Raw genomic sequence first — 13277 nt, 5'->3', positions numbered from 1 at the left:
GGGGTAAAACAAAACCGGTCAAGTGACCGATTCCCATTTTTCGGTCCAACTGTCTAGTCCAATCTGATTTTGAAAACCATGATCAAATAAACGTTTTTTAATTATAAACTTTGCTATGGTCTCTATCGCTTCAAAACCAAGCCTGTTAGTCCAGTTTTCAGAAATCAGAACCTTCTGATTTAATCATGATTTATTTCATGAAATAATATGTTATTTTCTTTTATTATTTTTACATCCTTGCTACTATTATATCATCCAACTGTAATTCTAATTCATGTATTTATTTATTATTTTTTAGTTTTTTTTTTATGAAAATTTTAAGTTTATAGACCTCTGACCCTTCCTTGCCCCATGTTCCACTAATCAGTCCATTTCATGAGAAATAAACAAAATAATTAATGTAGATTGATATCAGGTGGCCAATGTTATTATCCAAATCTTCTAGTTCCACCACTATCAATCTTAGGTCTAGGTTCAATGACGGGCCTTAGATTTAAGATTTTTTCAATTAGTATAGCTAGATTGTGATGTAGTCCAACTTGCTGGGTCCTCCACAAAAGTTTGGATTGATTGCAAAAAGATCACATTTGCACCCACAAATGCCCCACATGCACATCTTAGTGTTTATTGGGAACATCTCTCAAAGTTGTCAGTGGGAGCCGTCTATGGGGCACATATGTGAATTCGATTGAACACCTTTTGAGTGTGAATATGGTTTGATTGATGTGACAAATGAATCTACCATTATCTCTTTTTCAAATAACAGTTTTGGATCCATGTCAAAGTTGAGATGGGCTTAAGTGCTCATAGGACTGTGCTCATATCATTCATACAGCCTTTTACATTGTGTATTGGGAATATTTGCAAACGTGTGAGCACTGTCTTGTGAGCATTGAAGTGAAATTCGCCTAATCAATTTTATTTTTATAAAATCAATGCATTCAAGCCGCTAACTCTTCGGATCTAGACATTAGAATTTGAAATTGAATTATTGAAGGATTTATTTTGTTTAGGACCAATGTTTTTAAAACCGAACCAGGTAACAAACATTTTAAGGGTCCGGTTCCTGAGTTCAACAATCTGACCATTCGAACCAAGCGGGCGGCCATTCTGACAAAAAAATAAAAAATGGACAAAAACCGTTGGATGGCTCGAACGGTTTGATTGCCTAGGTCAGCAATTTGCTGACCAAATCAACGATTTTTGGCCAAAAGTCAGTTCTCAGGTAAAATAGAACCAGTCAAGTGAATGGTTCCCGGTTTTTTCGGTTTGGTCTGGTTTTGAAAACCATGTTTAGGACATAGGAGCACTAGCATCCTAGGCTTGGAAAAAAGTTGACCCAACCCATGAACCCGACCCAACCCAAGTAAAAAAAAAAAAGACAAAAAAACAAGGTTAAGGTCTCATATTTAGCTACCTTAATTTGAGAATGACCCGACCCAACCCAATCAAGGAAAAACTGGGTTGGGTCATGGGTCAACCTGTTGACCTGATTGTCAAGTATAATTAGGACTATTTATGCATTGTTAGAAGTTTTTACTCTTTAGTTTTTACTATTTAGTCTTTATTCTTTTTTGTTTACTCTTTGATTTTGGCATTTTCATATATTTAAGGTTAATTCATTTAATTTTGGCATTTTTGTGCATTTTTTCTTTATTTTTTAATCTCAGCTTTTTTTTTGGATGACTCGAATTGACCCATGGGTCAATCCTAACTCAAATATTTAGGGTTAGGACCTAGCATTTGACAACCCAACTCGAAATTCAACACGGCCATAAATCAACCCGAAGTGTCTTCCACCCAACCTGAACCCGACCCACCCAACCCAATTGCCAAGTCTCCATCCACGCATATGCAGTCATGAAATATGCAAGAGGAACTCATGGATATATTACTCATGACATATGCTCTAGGGGAATGAAGAGAGAATATAGATATGGGCAAAATTAGGTTTTGAAAAAAAAAAAAACCAGCACATAATGTGACTAGTAAAAGTGCATGCACATTGCACGTGGAAATTTTAACAATTGTTGTTGTTGTTAAATTTTTATCCCATTTTTTGTCATAAATAAAAAATAATTTAATAATTTTTTTTGTTTAATATGATGTATATATAACATTTGAAATGTTTCCTTTTTGACAATTTTATGTATTTTTTCATTTTTTGTGTTATATATTTTTTAAATATTTATTAATCAATTATGATATCATGAGTTTCTTTGAACATTTGAATCATAGTCCCCCCATCTAGATAGAAAAATAGCTTTGCTTTCAAATCAGTTTTAAATTATTTATTTCATCTACATTGTAAATAATTTTTATTTATCACACTTAATTTTTGCTTAATACAATTAATATATAATTTGTATATATTCTTTTGATTACTTGTACTTTTTCTTATTTTTTATTTAATTATAACATCATCAATCCATTTGACCCAAACCACTAACCCACCACCCAAAAAATAAAATAGTTTTATTTATAGGCTGGCTTTAAATGTTCTATTACATTTCTATCATTGATAAACTTATTTCTTATGTATAATACTTATTTGTGTTAAATATAATGAATGTATAGAGATGTACACAGTCTTTTATTTTTTTCTAAATATATAACATTAGATATATGCCCAATTTCTTCTCTTTTTTTTTTAATTTTTGTGATTCTTTATATTTTTTATTTTTAAAAAACTTACTATTTGACTACAACATCATTTAATTTTTCTAGGTTGATTTTAAATTTGGCATTCCATTTTCATCATTATTAAAATGCTTCTTACATTTAATAGTTATTTTTGTTTAGTATAATGAATATACGATATCAGAGATATGCCCAATTATTTTTATTCTTTGTATTTTATATTTTATTATTTAATTATAACACTATTAATTAACCAATTTGACCCCAAGTGGTTGAATTGCTTACCCACCATTGGGAGGTAAGAAATGGTTTTATTTTCAAAATATTTATTTTTATACTATTAAATTAATGCTATGGATTTAATTAGTATAATTTAATTATGACACAAATATATCTTAAATATGAGATTTAATGAGAGAAAATACCTTAATGAGATTTAATGAGAGAGAATAGGGAAATAATTTTATTTTCAATTGGCTTTAAATTTTATATTCCATTTCCATCATTAATAAAAATATTCCTTATTGGCATATTATTGTTTAATATGTCGAATATATTATTTTAAAAATGTTCCTAAATTTTTCTAATTTCTGCATTTTTTCATTTTTATTTATTTTTTCAATTTTGTTATTTAATTGTGGCAATATGGGTTGGCCCATTTTACCTAAAATGGTTTAATTTCTTACCACCACCTGGTGAAAACATTATTTTTTCTAGTAGATTTTAACAATATATGTTTTTATGTCAGGGTAAATTGCTAAAACCTCCCCTAAAGTTTGGTAATTGCAATAACCTCCCTTAAACTTCCAAACATAGTTGCAAGTAGACCCCTTTGTTAGAATGCTCTAACAATATGCATAAAATGTCCAAAATACCCTTGTAGTTACAATTGAAATTGGTTTAGAAAACAATACAAACTTTATGAACATTAATGAAAAAAAAAAGAGTTTAGAGTTGTAGCCTTACCTTTGAACAATTGATATGAAGGGAAAATTTGGAAAAATAAATCAATTTTAGAAAAAAAAAAAAAGATAGGAAGGGTTTAGGGTAGTGATTGATATGAAGTGAAAATTTGGAAAATAAACACTTTGGTCAAAAGTAACTACATGGGTCTTTTGGACATTTTTTATGGCTCATGTTAGAGGGTTCTATTAGAGGGGGTTTACTTGCAAATGAATTATAAAGATTAGGGGAGGTGATTAAAGTTACCAAACTTCAATGGAAGTTTCATGAATGGTCAGAAACTTCAAGGGAGATTTTTAGCTATTTACCTTTTATATATATATATATATATATATATATGTTATTGGAATTATTAATTTATCATGTATGGATTTAATTAGTGGAATTTAATGATGATAAGAAACAAAAAATGACTTAAATATATGATTCAATGAGGGTGAATGGGAGTTAACACAAATGTTGGGTTTGATGGGAAGGAACTGAATGCATTGATTAATAGTATTCAAATTATATTTTCTACCCTCACAATAAAGAGGGATCATATATCATAAAAAAGGGTATTTTAGTCAAGAAAAATCCAAAAATTTTAGAGGCTATTCATACATTTCATAGTAGTATAGATGGAGTGTTAACTGGTGGAAGGTATTTGTCCCGTGTCACACAATGAAGGAGGTCTTAGTCCAATTAAAAAAGGAGATGTTTTAGTTAGGAGAAGTCTCAAGGGTCTCAAGGGAGGTTTAAGTCTTTTAGCCCCCCCAAGCAATCTGAGGCTACAAATGAGAGCTCTACCTCCTGGGTTTAGGGCACCCAATTTGGGTAGAGTTAGCTTGAACCCACCCGGAAAAAGGTCAAGTTGGGTTGAAGTTTGAGTTAGGGTTAGGGTTCAAAAGTACAACTTAATTTGGCCAATTTGAACCAGCACAAAGACAATGATAATTATATCCTTTTACATAGACCTTAGCTCCACTTAACTTGGTCCAACTTACACCCCCTTTCGAGCCGATTAGGAGTGCAAGTCAAGTCAGGTCAGGTTATGTTGAAGTCAATCCTAACCCAACCTGAATTGTTGAACCCCACAATCCCAACCATAAATGTTTAGTTGGGTTAGGATTTGGTAGGGCTTAGGTCAGACTCAGGGTGGGCTTGGTTTAGTCTTAGGTTGCCCCAATAATTCATGCCTATTCAATATTAGAATTGTTTTGTGCAAAAAAAAAAAAAAAAAGTTATGAATGCATAGTTGCATAACCAAACATAAACTTATGAATGCATAGGTGGATATACATACATGCATAAATACTAAATATACCTATATACAAGTATTTGCTATTTATATGCATAAATATACTGACTTAATAAAAGCATAAATATATATTTATATAGTATCTATAAATGTAAATTTTAAGTTAATTGGGTTCGGGTTGGTCAAGGCTTCCCTTAACCCAACCCAATGTTAAGGGTCCGTTTGGCTTGCAGGAATAGGAGTTCAGAATTTGAATCAAAATGGTCCATTATAATTCCAACTGTTTTATTTGATGGAATTGGAATCCCATTCCCATTACTGTGGAATGACATTCCCCAACATGAGGGAATGGGCATTCCCTCCCCCTCTTTAAGAAATGAGAATTCATTCTAGTCAACTTTGATTCTGGTTTTTTACTGAATCATACAGGTGAAGGGAATATACTATTCCAATTCCGGTTGAAAACCAAATTGACCCTAAGGATCCATTTGGTTTGTAGTCGGAGTCGGAATTGAAATGGTCTATTCCCATAGTTTGTTTGGTTCAGACATGAATGAGAATGAAATTGGAATCAACGAGAATGTGATTTCATTCCCAAGGGAGGGGTATGGAATGGCCATTCCCTCAAATGGGGGAATGTCATTCTAGCAGGGATGGGAATGAGATTCTAATTCGGCCCAACCAAGTAGTTGGATTCTAATTCTATACCCCTATTCCCGCGAAACAAACAAGGCCTAAGTTTTTAATTTTGATAGATCTATATAAATATATTAAGCTGAAATGTGTAGGCATGAAGGCCTAAGGATGAGGTAATTAGAATCTAACAATATTTTTTGCTTTTTTTCATATAAATTACAAGAATGCCACTCTCTACCAATTATCTCTCTTTCTTTGGTTTTTTTTTCCTTTCAAATTAAAAGAACGCTATTATCTCCTACCAACTCTCTCTCTCTCTCTCTCTCTCTCTTGCCTTTTTTTTTCAAATTACAACAAATACCACTCTCTCCTAATGACTATTTTTCATACATATTTTGTTTTTTTCCTTTTAAATTACAAGAATGCCATTCTCTCCTACCAACTCTCTCTCTCTCTTGCATTTTTTTTCCTTTCAAATTACAAGAATGCCACACTCTCTCTTTTTCTTACAATTTACAAGAATGTCATATCTCTCTCTCTCTCTCTCTCTTCTTATAAATTACAAGAATGCCACTCTATCTCTAATTGATGGAGACCTCAGCTCAGCATCTCGGCTGCTAAGGGACCTAAAATTAAAGGTAGTCGAGCTCGTACTTCTAAGTTCAAGCTCAAGTCTCTAATTCGAGTCGAGCTCTAGCTAGACGACACCTCGACAACTAAAGAAGACCTCGACCACTAAGGGAGATCTTGGCTTAGCACCTTGACAATTAAGGGAGACCTTGGCCCGACACCTTGTCAACTAAGGGAGACCTTAGCTCAACACCTCGCTTGTTAGGAAAACCTCAGCTCGACACTTCAACAACTGAGGAAGACCTCGATTTGGCACATCAACAATTGAGGGAGACCTCGGCTTGGAACCTCGGTTACTTGAGAGACCTGCAATCAAATGTAGTCAAGCTCAAACTCGAGCTCAACTCTCTAATTTGAATCAAGCTCGAGCCTGATAGTTTATGAACGAGCCCCTGCAACGCAGGGCCCCTCCGCTAGTACCCAATGTTAAGTCGGATTCACACTTTTCAACCTTTAACCATAATCTAAACCCAACCCTAGTTGTTCGGGCTTGGTTCGGATTAATCCGGCCCAAGTTGTTGCCCTAAAAACTAGAGCCGATGGTTAACATTACATTCTTGGCGCACGTTAGAGAAATCCTTGAGCTAAGGTATTTAACGCTCCGTTCAACGATTTCGGTATTACTATTTTCCCTCCGATTCTCTTCAATGGGGCATAACAAGTGCAGGCGATTCAGAAGCAGCTCTTCCCACCGAGGTCAGTCCAGTAGTAACAAGGGACACCCTCGGTAATTTCGAGCATCAACTATTTCCAATCTTTCTCTGTTTTATTTCCGCTAACTTCTTGGTTTCGGCTTAGCCTTTTGGTTCACTGCTGTTATATTTCTCTGCATAAAATGCCTCAATTGTTTTTTCAAAAGCAAAAGAAAAAATTTTTGGCTTGCAAAATTGAGGTTCATCGCTCATTTTCCTCGTTATTTTGATTGTTGTCATCTTACCTGGAAGCTCGGACTCGGAGATATCTTCTAGTTGGGCAATACTAACTTGGGGTTTGTTTGAATATTGTGCTATGCCTCTTATACAGGGATTATGATCACGACGAGTCTCTCCCAACTGATCTAGGTATTGCCATACTTTATATACCAACTAGAAAGCGTGAGTTGGCATCGGTTTTCTTTAGTTGTGGTTTTTACTGGAAAATTTAATTTGATACTGCATTTATTGCGGTTGATTCTACCGTTTTTATGCACTTTAGAGATTAACACAGGAGAATACTTCATTCCTATAGAATTTATTGATTTATAGGAAGTAATCTTCATTCAAATCAAATGGTTTGGCATTGCCAAGCACCAATTCCAAAACATTAAAATCAGCTAGTTCTTCATAAACCAAATTACCAAACCCAAATCACAAATGTAGGAAGTGGAAACAAAATTTCGGTTGCCGTACAATTTTATAGTTCTGTGTTTAGTAGATTCGAACACTTAAATACCGTTATCAGTTTGGTAGAAATCATTAATCAACTACATTATCACAAGAACATGAGAGGCAGTTAGCTGAACGGTAAGGTTCTTACATGGGATTTCTAAATTCTTCTTGCATTGTGCTCAATATTGCCACCGAACAGGCAAATTCATTGGTAAAGAAAGTACTCATATGTTGTCATATTCATGTTAATGCACTAATAAACCTGAATCCACTTCTCCAAGCAAGATCCCTTTACCTGTCAATTGCACATAAACGAGATTGTCAAAAGCATCTATATATTTATGTTCAACAACTAATCATGGACCATCCGAAGACTGAGCAAGTTTGTTTACAGAGCACCCTTATCCCTCTAATACTTGCCATGTCAAATGCTGGATGAATGAACATGTTATAACCTCACAGGTTGTTCCTGTCTCGGGTTTTGTCGATCTAGGTACTGTTCATTTGATATATTTTCTATTCTATCAATGTACAAAGATCATGTTAAAATCTTCAAGTTATTCCTGTTTTGACTTTGCGGATTTAGTCACATTAATGTATTCTGGATATATTTGTTTATTATTATTCTCTTAACCAAAGCTTTTAATCCAACAACAGGTTTCAATAATCAATATAACTTGGACTTGAATGGGAAGGTAGTTGGTTGTATCAACTATCAATAATAGGAATTTGGATGTTATCCTGATAAACAATGATTTACGTGTTTACCTCTATGTAAGTTGAATTCCTAATTGGTCCAGATTTATTATAAAAGGTTAAATTCCTAAAGGGGAGATACTTAATTGTATCAACAATAGGCTTTTGGATGCTATCCTGCTAAACAATGGTTTATTTGTTTATTTGTTAGACTTGAACTGGATTGAACAGTTGAACCAATGACACAGTGAACTTTTTGGGTCCTGGTTATTTGATGATTCTTACAGGCTGAATGATCTAAATGATGGTTAAACCATTGAGATTTCCTGTGGTGGTTTAACCGGTAAAACTTTTATCCAGTGAGCTTTCCTTTTTTTTTTTTTTGTCTCCGAGTCTGACAACATTGCATTTGACAACTAAGCTACAGTCTGCTTATCAATTGTATCTGTGATGCATCACAGTTGCATTAGCTACTTTCTTGATCTATGTATTTATGTTTTGCTGTACAACTCTCCCCAGAAAAAGAAAATTAACCAAGGAGATGAAATATATCAATCATTTGTTCAGTCCTTTATTGTGTTGCCTGGATGAGATTGTAAGAAGACTGCAACTGAAGCTGGGTAAGACTTTTTTGAGTCAAGTATAGCCAAACTTATATGCTCTCTACTCTAAAAAGTTATTTGTATATGGAATACCCTTTAGGTAGTCATTCTTCTTCTATAATTAGCTGCACAAAGTTATGATTAAGAATGCAAGCTGGGGTTATCGTGATCAATCCTAACCCTAACCCAACCTTCCCCAATCATAACCCAGCTTGAGTCTCAACCTCAACACAACCCAATCAACCTGTTCTCTAGTCATGTTTCAACCTAAAAGAAACATGGAGAAATAACAGAGTGCAGAAAACAATTGAACAAAGAGAAGGATATCATGATTTCATTTAACCTAAAGCCGTGAAAGTGTAAAAAAAATTTATGAAGTCATCCAATATTCGCAAAATAAGAAATAAAGAAATTATAACAATGACTGAAGATGCATTTTTTTAATGGTTCCATGGGGCTACACATTGGGGGTTCCCATCCCCAAAACCCATAACCCCCCAACCCTGGTGAGGGCCGGATTTGGTCCCAAGTCTCCATTACAACCAGCTAGAGACTTTACCAACCGAGCTAGTTGACACCTTCGGCTCAAGATGCAAATCTAGAGAGTGTTTTACTGTTGTCAGATGATATCCAGTTATACTTAATGTTGATCTGCATTTCCCCTAGTAATCATTCTATTAAGTTCAAATTCTGATTGGTGCTTCTTAGGAACCATGGGCCAGTAAGTTTAGGAGATTCAGGGATAGTAATGATGGTGCAGTAGTGCCATTCTTCCTGAGACTTATTGGGATAGATGATTTGGTCAGAGTATGGTTCTTATCCTTTCTGTTGCCCAGAATTTCCCAGATGCCTTGGCAACCATGTTATGCCCAGAATACAATTTTCTTTCCTTGAAAAAAAAGAGAAACCACTCAAAATCCTTACAAAATGAGGTGTTAATGAGAAAAGTTGAAATTTTAAGCATGAGAGGTTCTTTTCTGGTCTTCTTTTCCCTCACTTTACTTGTTTGCTTCCCTATCCCTAATGTGCCATTTCTTGTCTTCCCCCATTTTATATCTTTCTAATGAATTTTTGTTATCATCAAAGAAAGGGAGATGACTGATCCAACAAATATCTCGCAGATGCAGCAAACGAAGAGGAGTTTCTGGTTCCAAAAATCCAGCTTGCAATGTGGGTATGTTCTGGACATTTAATTCTCTAAGTTAACCATAAATCAGGTGGGAAATATGTTGTAATCTTGGTGCCATTTTCTTGTTGAACAATTTGATGTTCCTACAAGGCCATGTTTGGATATAGTTGAATAATTTTTAAGAGTCAAATATTTTTAGTGATTCAACCAACAAAACTTTTTATGGGTTGGTTTCACAAATATTGGTAAGGAATTGGCATTTCATTTGAAGATTATCTGATGTCCAAACAATTTGATTTTTGCTTATTTACAACTCAGAAAGAGGGTAATTAGTTGGGTAGTTCTTCTAACATGTGGGAATGTATACTATGTTTCTTCAGTATTTTTGTTCTCTTTTGGTAACTATGTTCACCTTATAATTTTTCTATTTTTTCTCCATTTCTTAGTTGAGTAATATAAATTAATGTTTATAATACATTATTATTATATCCTTTCACATTTATGGTTTTGAACTTGTATATGATAAATTTAGTAGGTATCCTTTCCTGTCTATAGTTTCTAACTTTATTCATTTGTTGTATATGGTACAATTCAGTAGATAAGTTATTGTGTTTATTATTGTATGAAAATGCACATTTCTTCTATCTTCTGTAAATACATAGTGTTTTGATCAATAATAATTGTGACTTTATTAATCAATAAAAGAATGGTGTACAATGTATTTGCAAAGAGATGTGCCAGGCATCCCATACAATCAAGCCTGTGCAACCTACCCTTACATGTTGAACTTCAAAATTCAAGTTACATCCCATTCCCTTTGTAAAGTTGCCCCTCAGAATAGTTGGGTCCTTTTCACTCATTGCCTAACCAGGGTAGCAGCCATACTATTGGCTGATCTGAACCTTCTGTAAATACATTGTTGAGCTCACAAATCCATTCTCACAAGCATTTTTTATTATTTTTTATTTTTATAAGAACAGACTTAGCATACATGCCAGGTTCTGACTTGTTAGACATATTGATACAACATGATTCTTGAGCTTATCACATCTTTCCATGTAATTTGGTGGAATATGAAAATCATTGATCTAAACTATAATATGGTGTTAATTCAGGATTTTGGACAATGTGATGTGAAAAGGTGCACAGGGCGTAAGCTTGCAAGATTTGGTCTGTTGAAAGAAAGTATCTGACTTGATATTGATGTTTAATGTTCAGTTTTTAGTCGGTGCATATGCTTTCTTGACTTAGATTAGTCTCAATTGTTCTTCTTACTTATGTTCTATCAGTTTCTGTTCACGAATTTATTTTAACAAATTAAGAAAGAGCAATCTAACGTGGTTTTATGGGGTGTCAAGTTTACCTGCATCTAACAATTGAATTCAAGAAACAGAACAAAGTGGCTATCAAAATGTTTCTGAGAGGAAACTACTTGTACATGAAATGAGTGATTTTTTAGTCAGCATATAAGGTTAGAGCAGAGAATAGAAGAAGAGAGCCAACACAAAATTCTTTTCCAAAGATATGTGTTTTCTTTCCATCCAATATTCTCCTATGTATTTTTCTGTTTTCTTCTTCCTTAAAGTCTTTTTACATTTTTCTCCTGTATTTGTTCAACCAGTGAACCAGTAACTTGGGGTTAGAGACACGTCATTGTTGATCAGAGGCTGCATTTTGATGTCACCGCACCCTAATTGACATTTATAGGTCATCACCATACCACTCTTTAGTGGGTCCAGAAGTAATAATTGTGTTTTTTGATAAATGATGAATATTTTATTAACATCAAGAGATTAAATCAGTACAAGCATCCCTTTTAGAGGCACAAGAGCAAACACCCCTAAATCAAAAACAAAAAAGCAGATTAAAGGAAAATTACAGCTGAGCCCAGAGTAAAGTATCCCTGTTTGTCCTTTGTTTAGCAAGACAATCAGTTGTGATGATTTCCTAACCCAGTGTGCTCTTACATTCATTCTCCCCGTAAACCATTTAAATTTCTTAATTTCTCTCTATGATACGATGGAATAGAACCCGGATTTTGCACCCCATCCCATCACCACCACCTCAGAATCTCCTTCTATTATAAAATTTACCAAACTAAGCTGGTGAGATATCTGAATTCCTTGTGTTGCAACAAGCAGTTCAGCCCTAATAGACTCTTCTTCCCCCACTGGCCCCAAGAATACTGCCAGGATGTTCCCATCCTTGCCTCTCACCACCCCACCTACACCAGACCGGCCCAGATTTCCTTAACTGCTTCCATCAAGATTCAGTTTTAAGTACTCTTCCGGAGGTGGTGTGCAATCTGAATGTGTTCTAACCTTCTGAGAACTGCTATTTGCCACCACCCTCCAGTTTCCCCAAAAATTGTCAAAGGGAAACTGGTGAAAACAGTCCACAGTCTTTAACCAATGTATCACCCCAGTCATTACACACACTCCCTGATTTATTGTACGCTTCTTTCCTTTTCCTGAAAAATTCTTGCATTTCTATCTTCCCAAATAGACCAAATCATAGCTGCTTTTGTAAACCTCCACATTATTGCTGAGCATTTTGCTAAAAAATGTCAAAATGTTTTCTTTGGAGTGAAAATCCCGTTTAATATTCACATGTATCATCATCATCATCCAAGTCTCACCAACTATATGGGGTCTGCTACTTCTTAATCTCAAGAACAACTTATTGCTGAGTATTTCCTATTGCTTGCATTTTGCTAAAATATGTCAAAATGTTTTCTTTGGGAGTGGAAATGCTGTTTAGTACTCACATGCATCATCATCATCGTCATCATCCAAGCCTCACCAACTATATGGGTTCAGCTACCTGAACCCCTTTTACCATTCCATTCTGTTTAGTGCCATGCCCATTGTTAAATTATGAGCACTTAATACTCACATGTACAGAGAGAAGCAAATCAAGGAATGGATTGGCTTATGAAGATTGAATCCATTAATAACATATCAGATAATTCTGTACTTTGTCTTGGGGATGTGCTGCCTTCAGATTTGAATGGTGCCTCTTCCACTTAGTGCCAAAAAAAATATTTATTATATTTCCATTTTAGGGCAAAGGATGTGTCACTTGCACTTGCTATTGCATTACTAGAGCAAGTATAGTATTATTTTCCAAACTCCACCTTCAAGGTGGGTTAGCAAGTGACATGAGTCACTGGCAGCTTTGCATATAAGTTGCCTGAGACTTTTGGTGGCCAGAATACAGCATCTCATATGAGAGTTTGAACTGTTGGCAACTTTAGTTAAACAAATTCAAAGTGGAGGATGATGCAGTGTTTTGTCATAATCCTACTTGATTGGCTTCCTTGCATGGTTTTGTTTTACTTGAAAGATAAATTTTAAATTGAGTGGTGAACGTTT

General features: G+C 34.5%; 1 protein-coding gene across 6 annotated transcripts in view; it reads left to right on the top strand.

Moving 5' to 3' along the window:
- Positions 1 to 6673: 6673 nt before the first annotated feature.
- LOC148851384 (RNase L inhibitor protein-like protein) overlaps positions 6674 to 13277 on the top strand; it is a 46822-nt gene continuing 40218 nt past the window's right edge. Inside the window, exons 1-5 of one of the 6 annotated variants that reach the window (XM_088946660.1) lie at positions 6698 to 6805; positions 7133 to 7170; positions 8692 to 8792; positions 9896 to 9948; positions 11019 to 11087. In XM_088946660.1, coding sequence (XP_088802786.1) covers positions 8714 to 8792; positions 9896 to 9948; positions 11019 to 11087 — 201 coding nt within the window. In that variant the 5' untranslated portion in view covers positions 6698 to 6805; positions 7133 to 7170; positions 8692 to 8713. Of the gene's footprint in view, positions 6837 to 7132; positions 7204 to 8691; positions 8793 to 9895; positions 9949 to 11018; positions 11088 to 13277 lie in introns of all 6 variants that reach the window. The other 5 variants (XM_088946657.1, XM_088946656.1, XM_088946662.1 and 2 more) reach the window with 5 other exon arrangements.

The sequence above is a fragment of the Nelumbo lutea genome, chromosome 5 (genome assembly GCF_056320005.1).
Source record: "Nelumbo lutea isolate HS-2025 chromosome 5, American lotus-T2T, whole genome shotgun sequence".
Classification (NCBI taxonomy): Eukaryota; Viridiplantae; Streptophyta; class Magnoliopsida; order Proteales; family Nelumbonaceae; genus Nelumbo; species Nelumbo lutea.
This window is presented reverse-complemented; position numbering and strand designations above follow the sequence as displayed.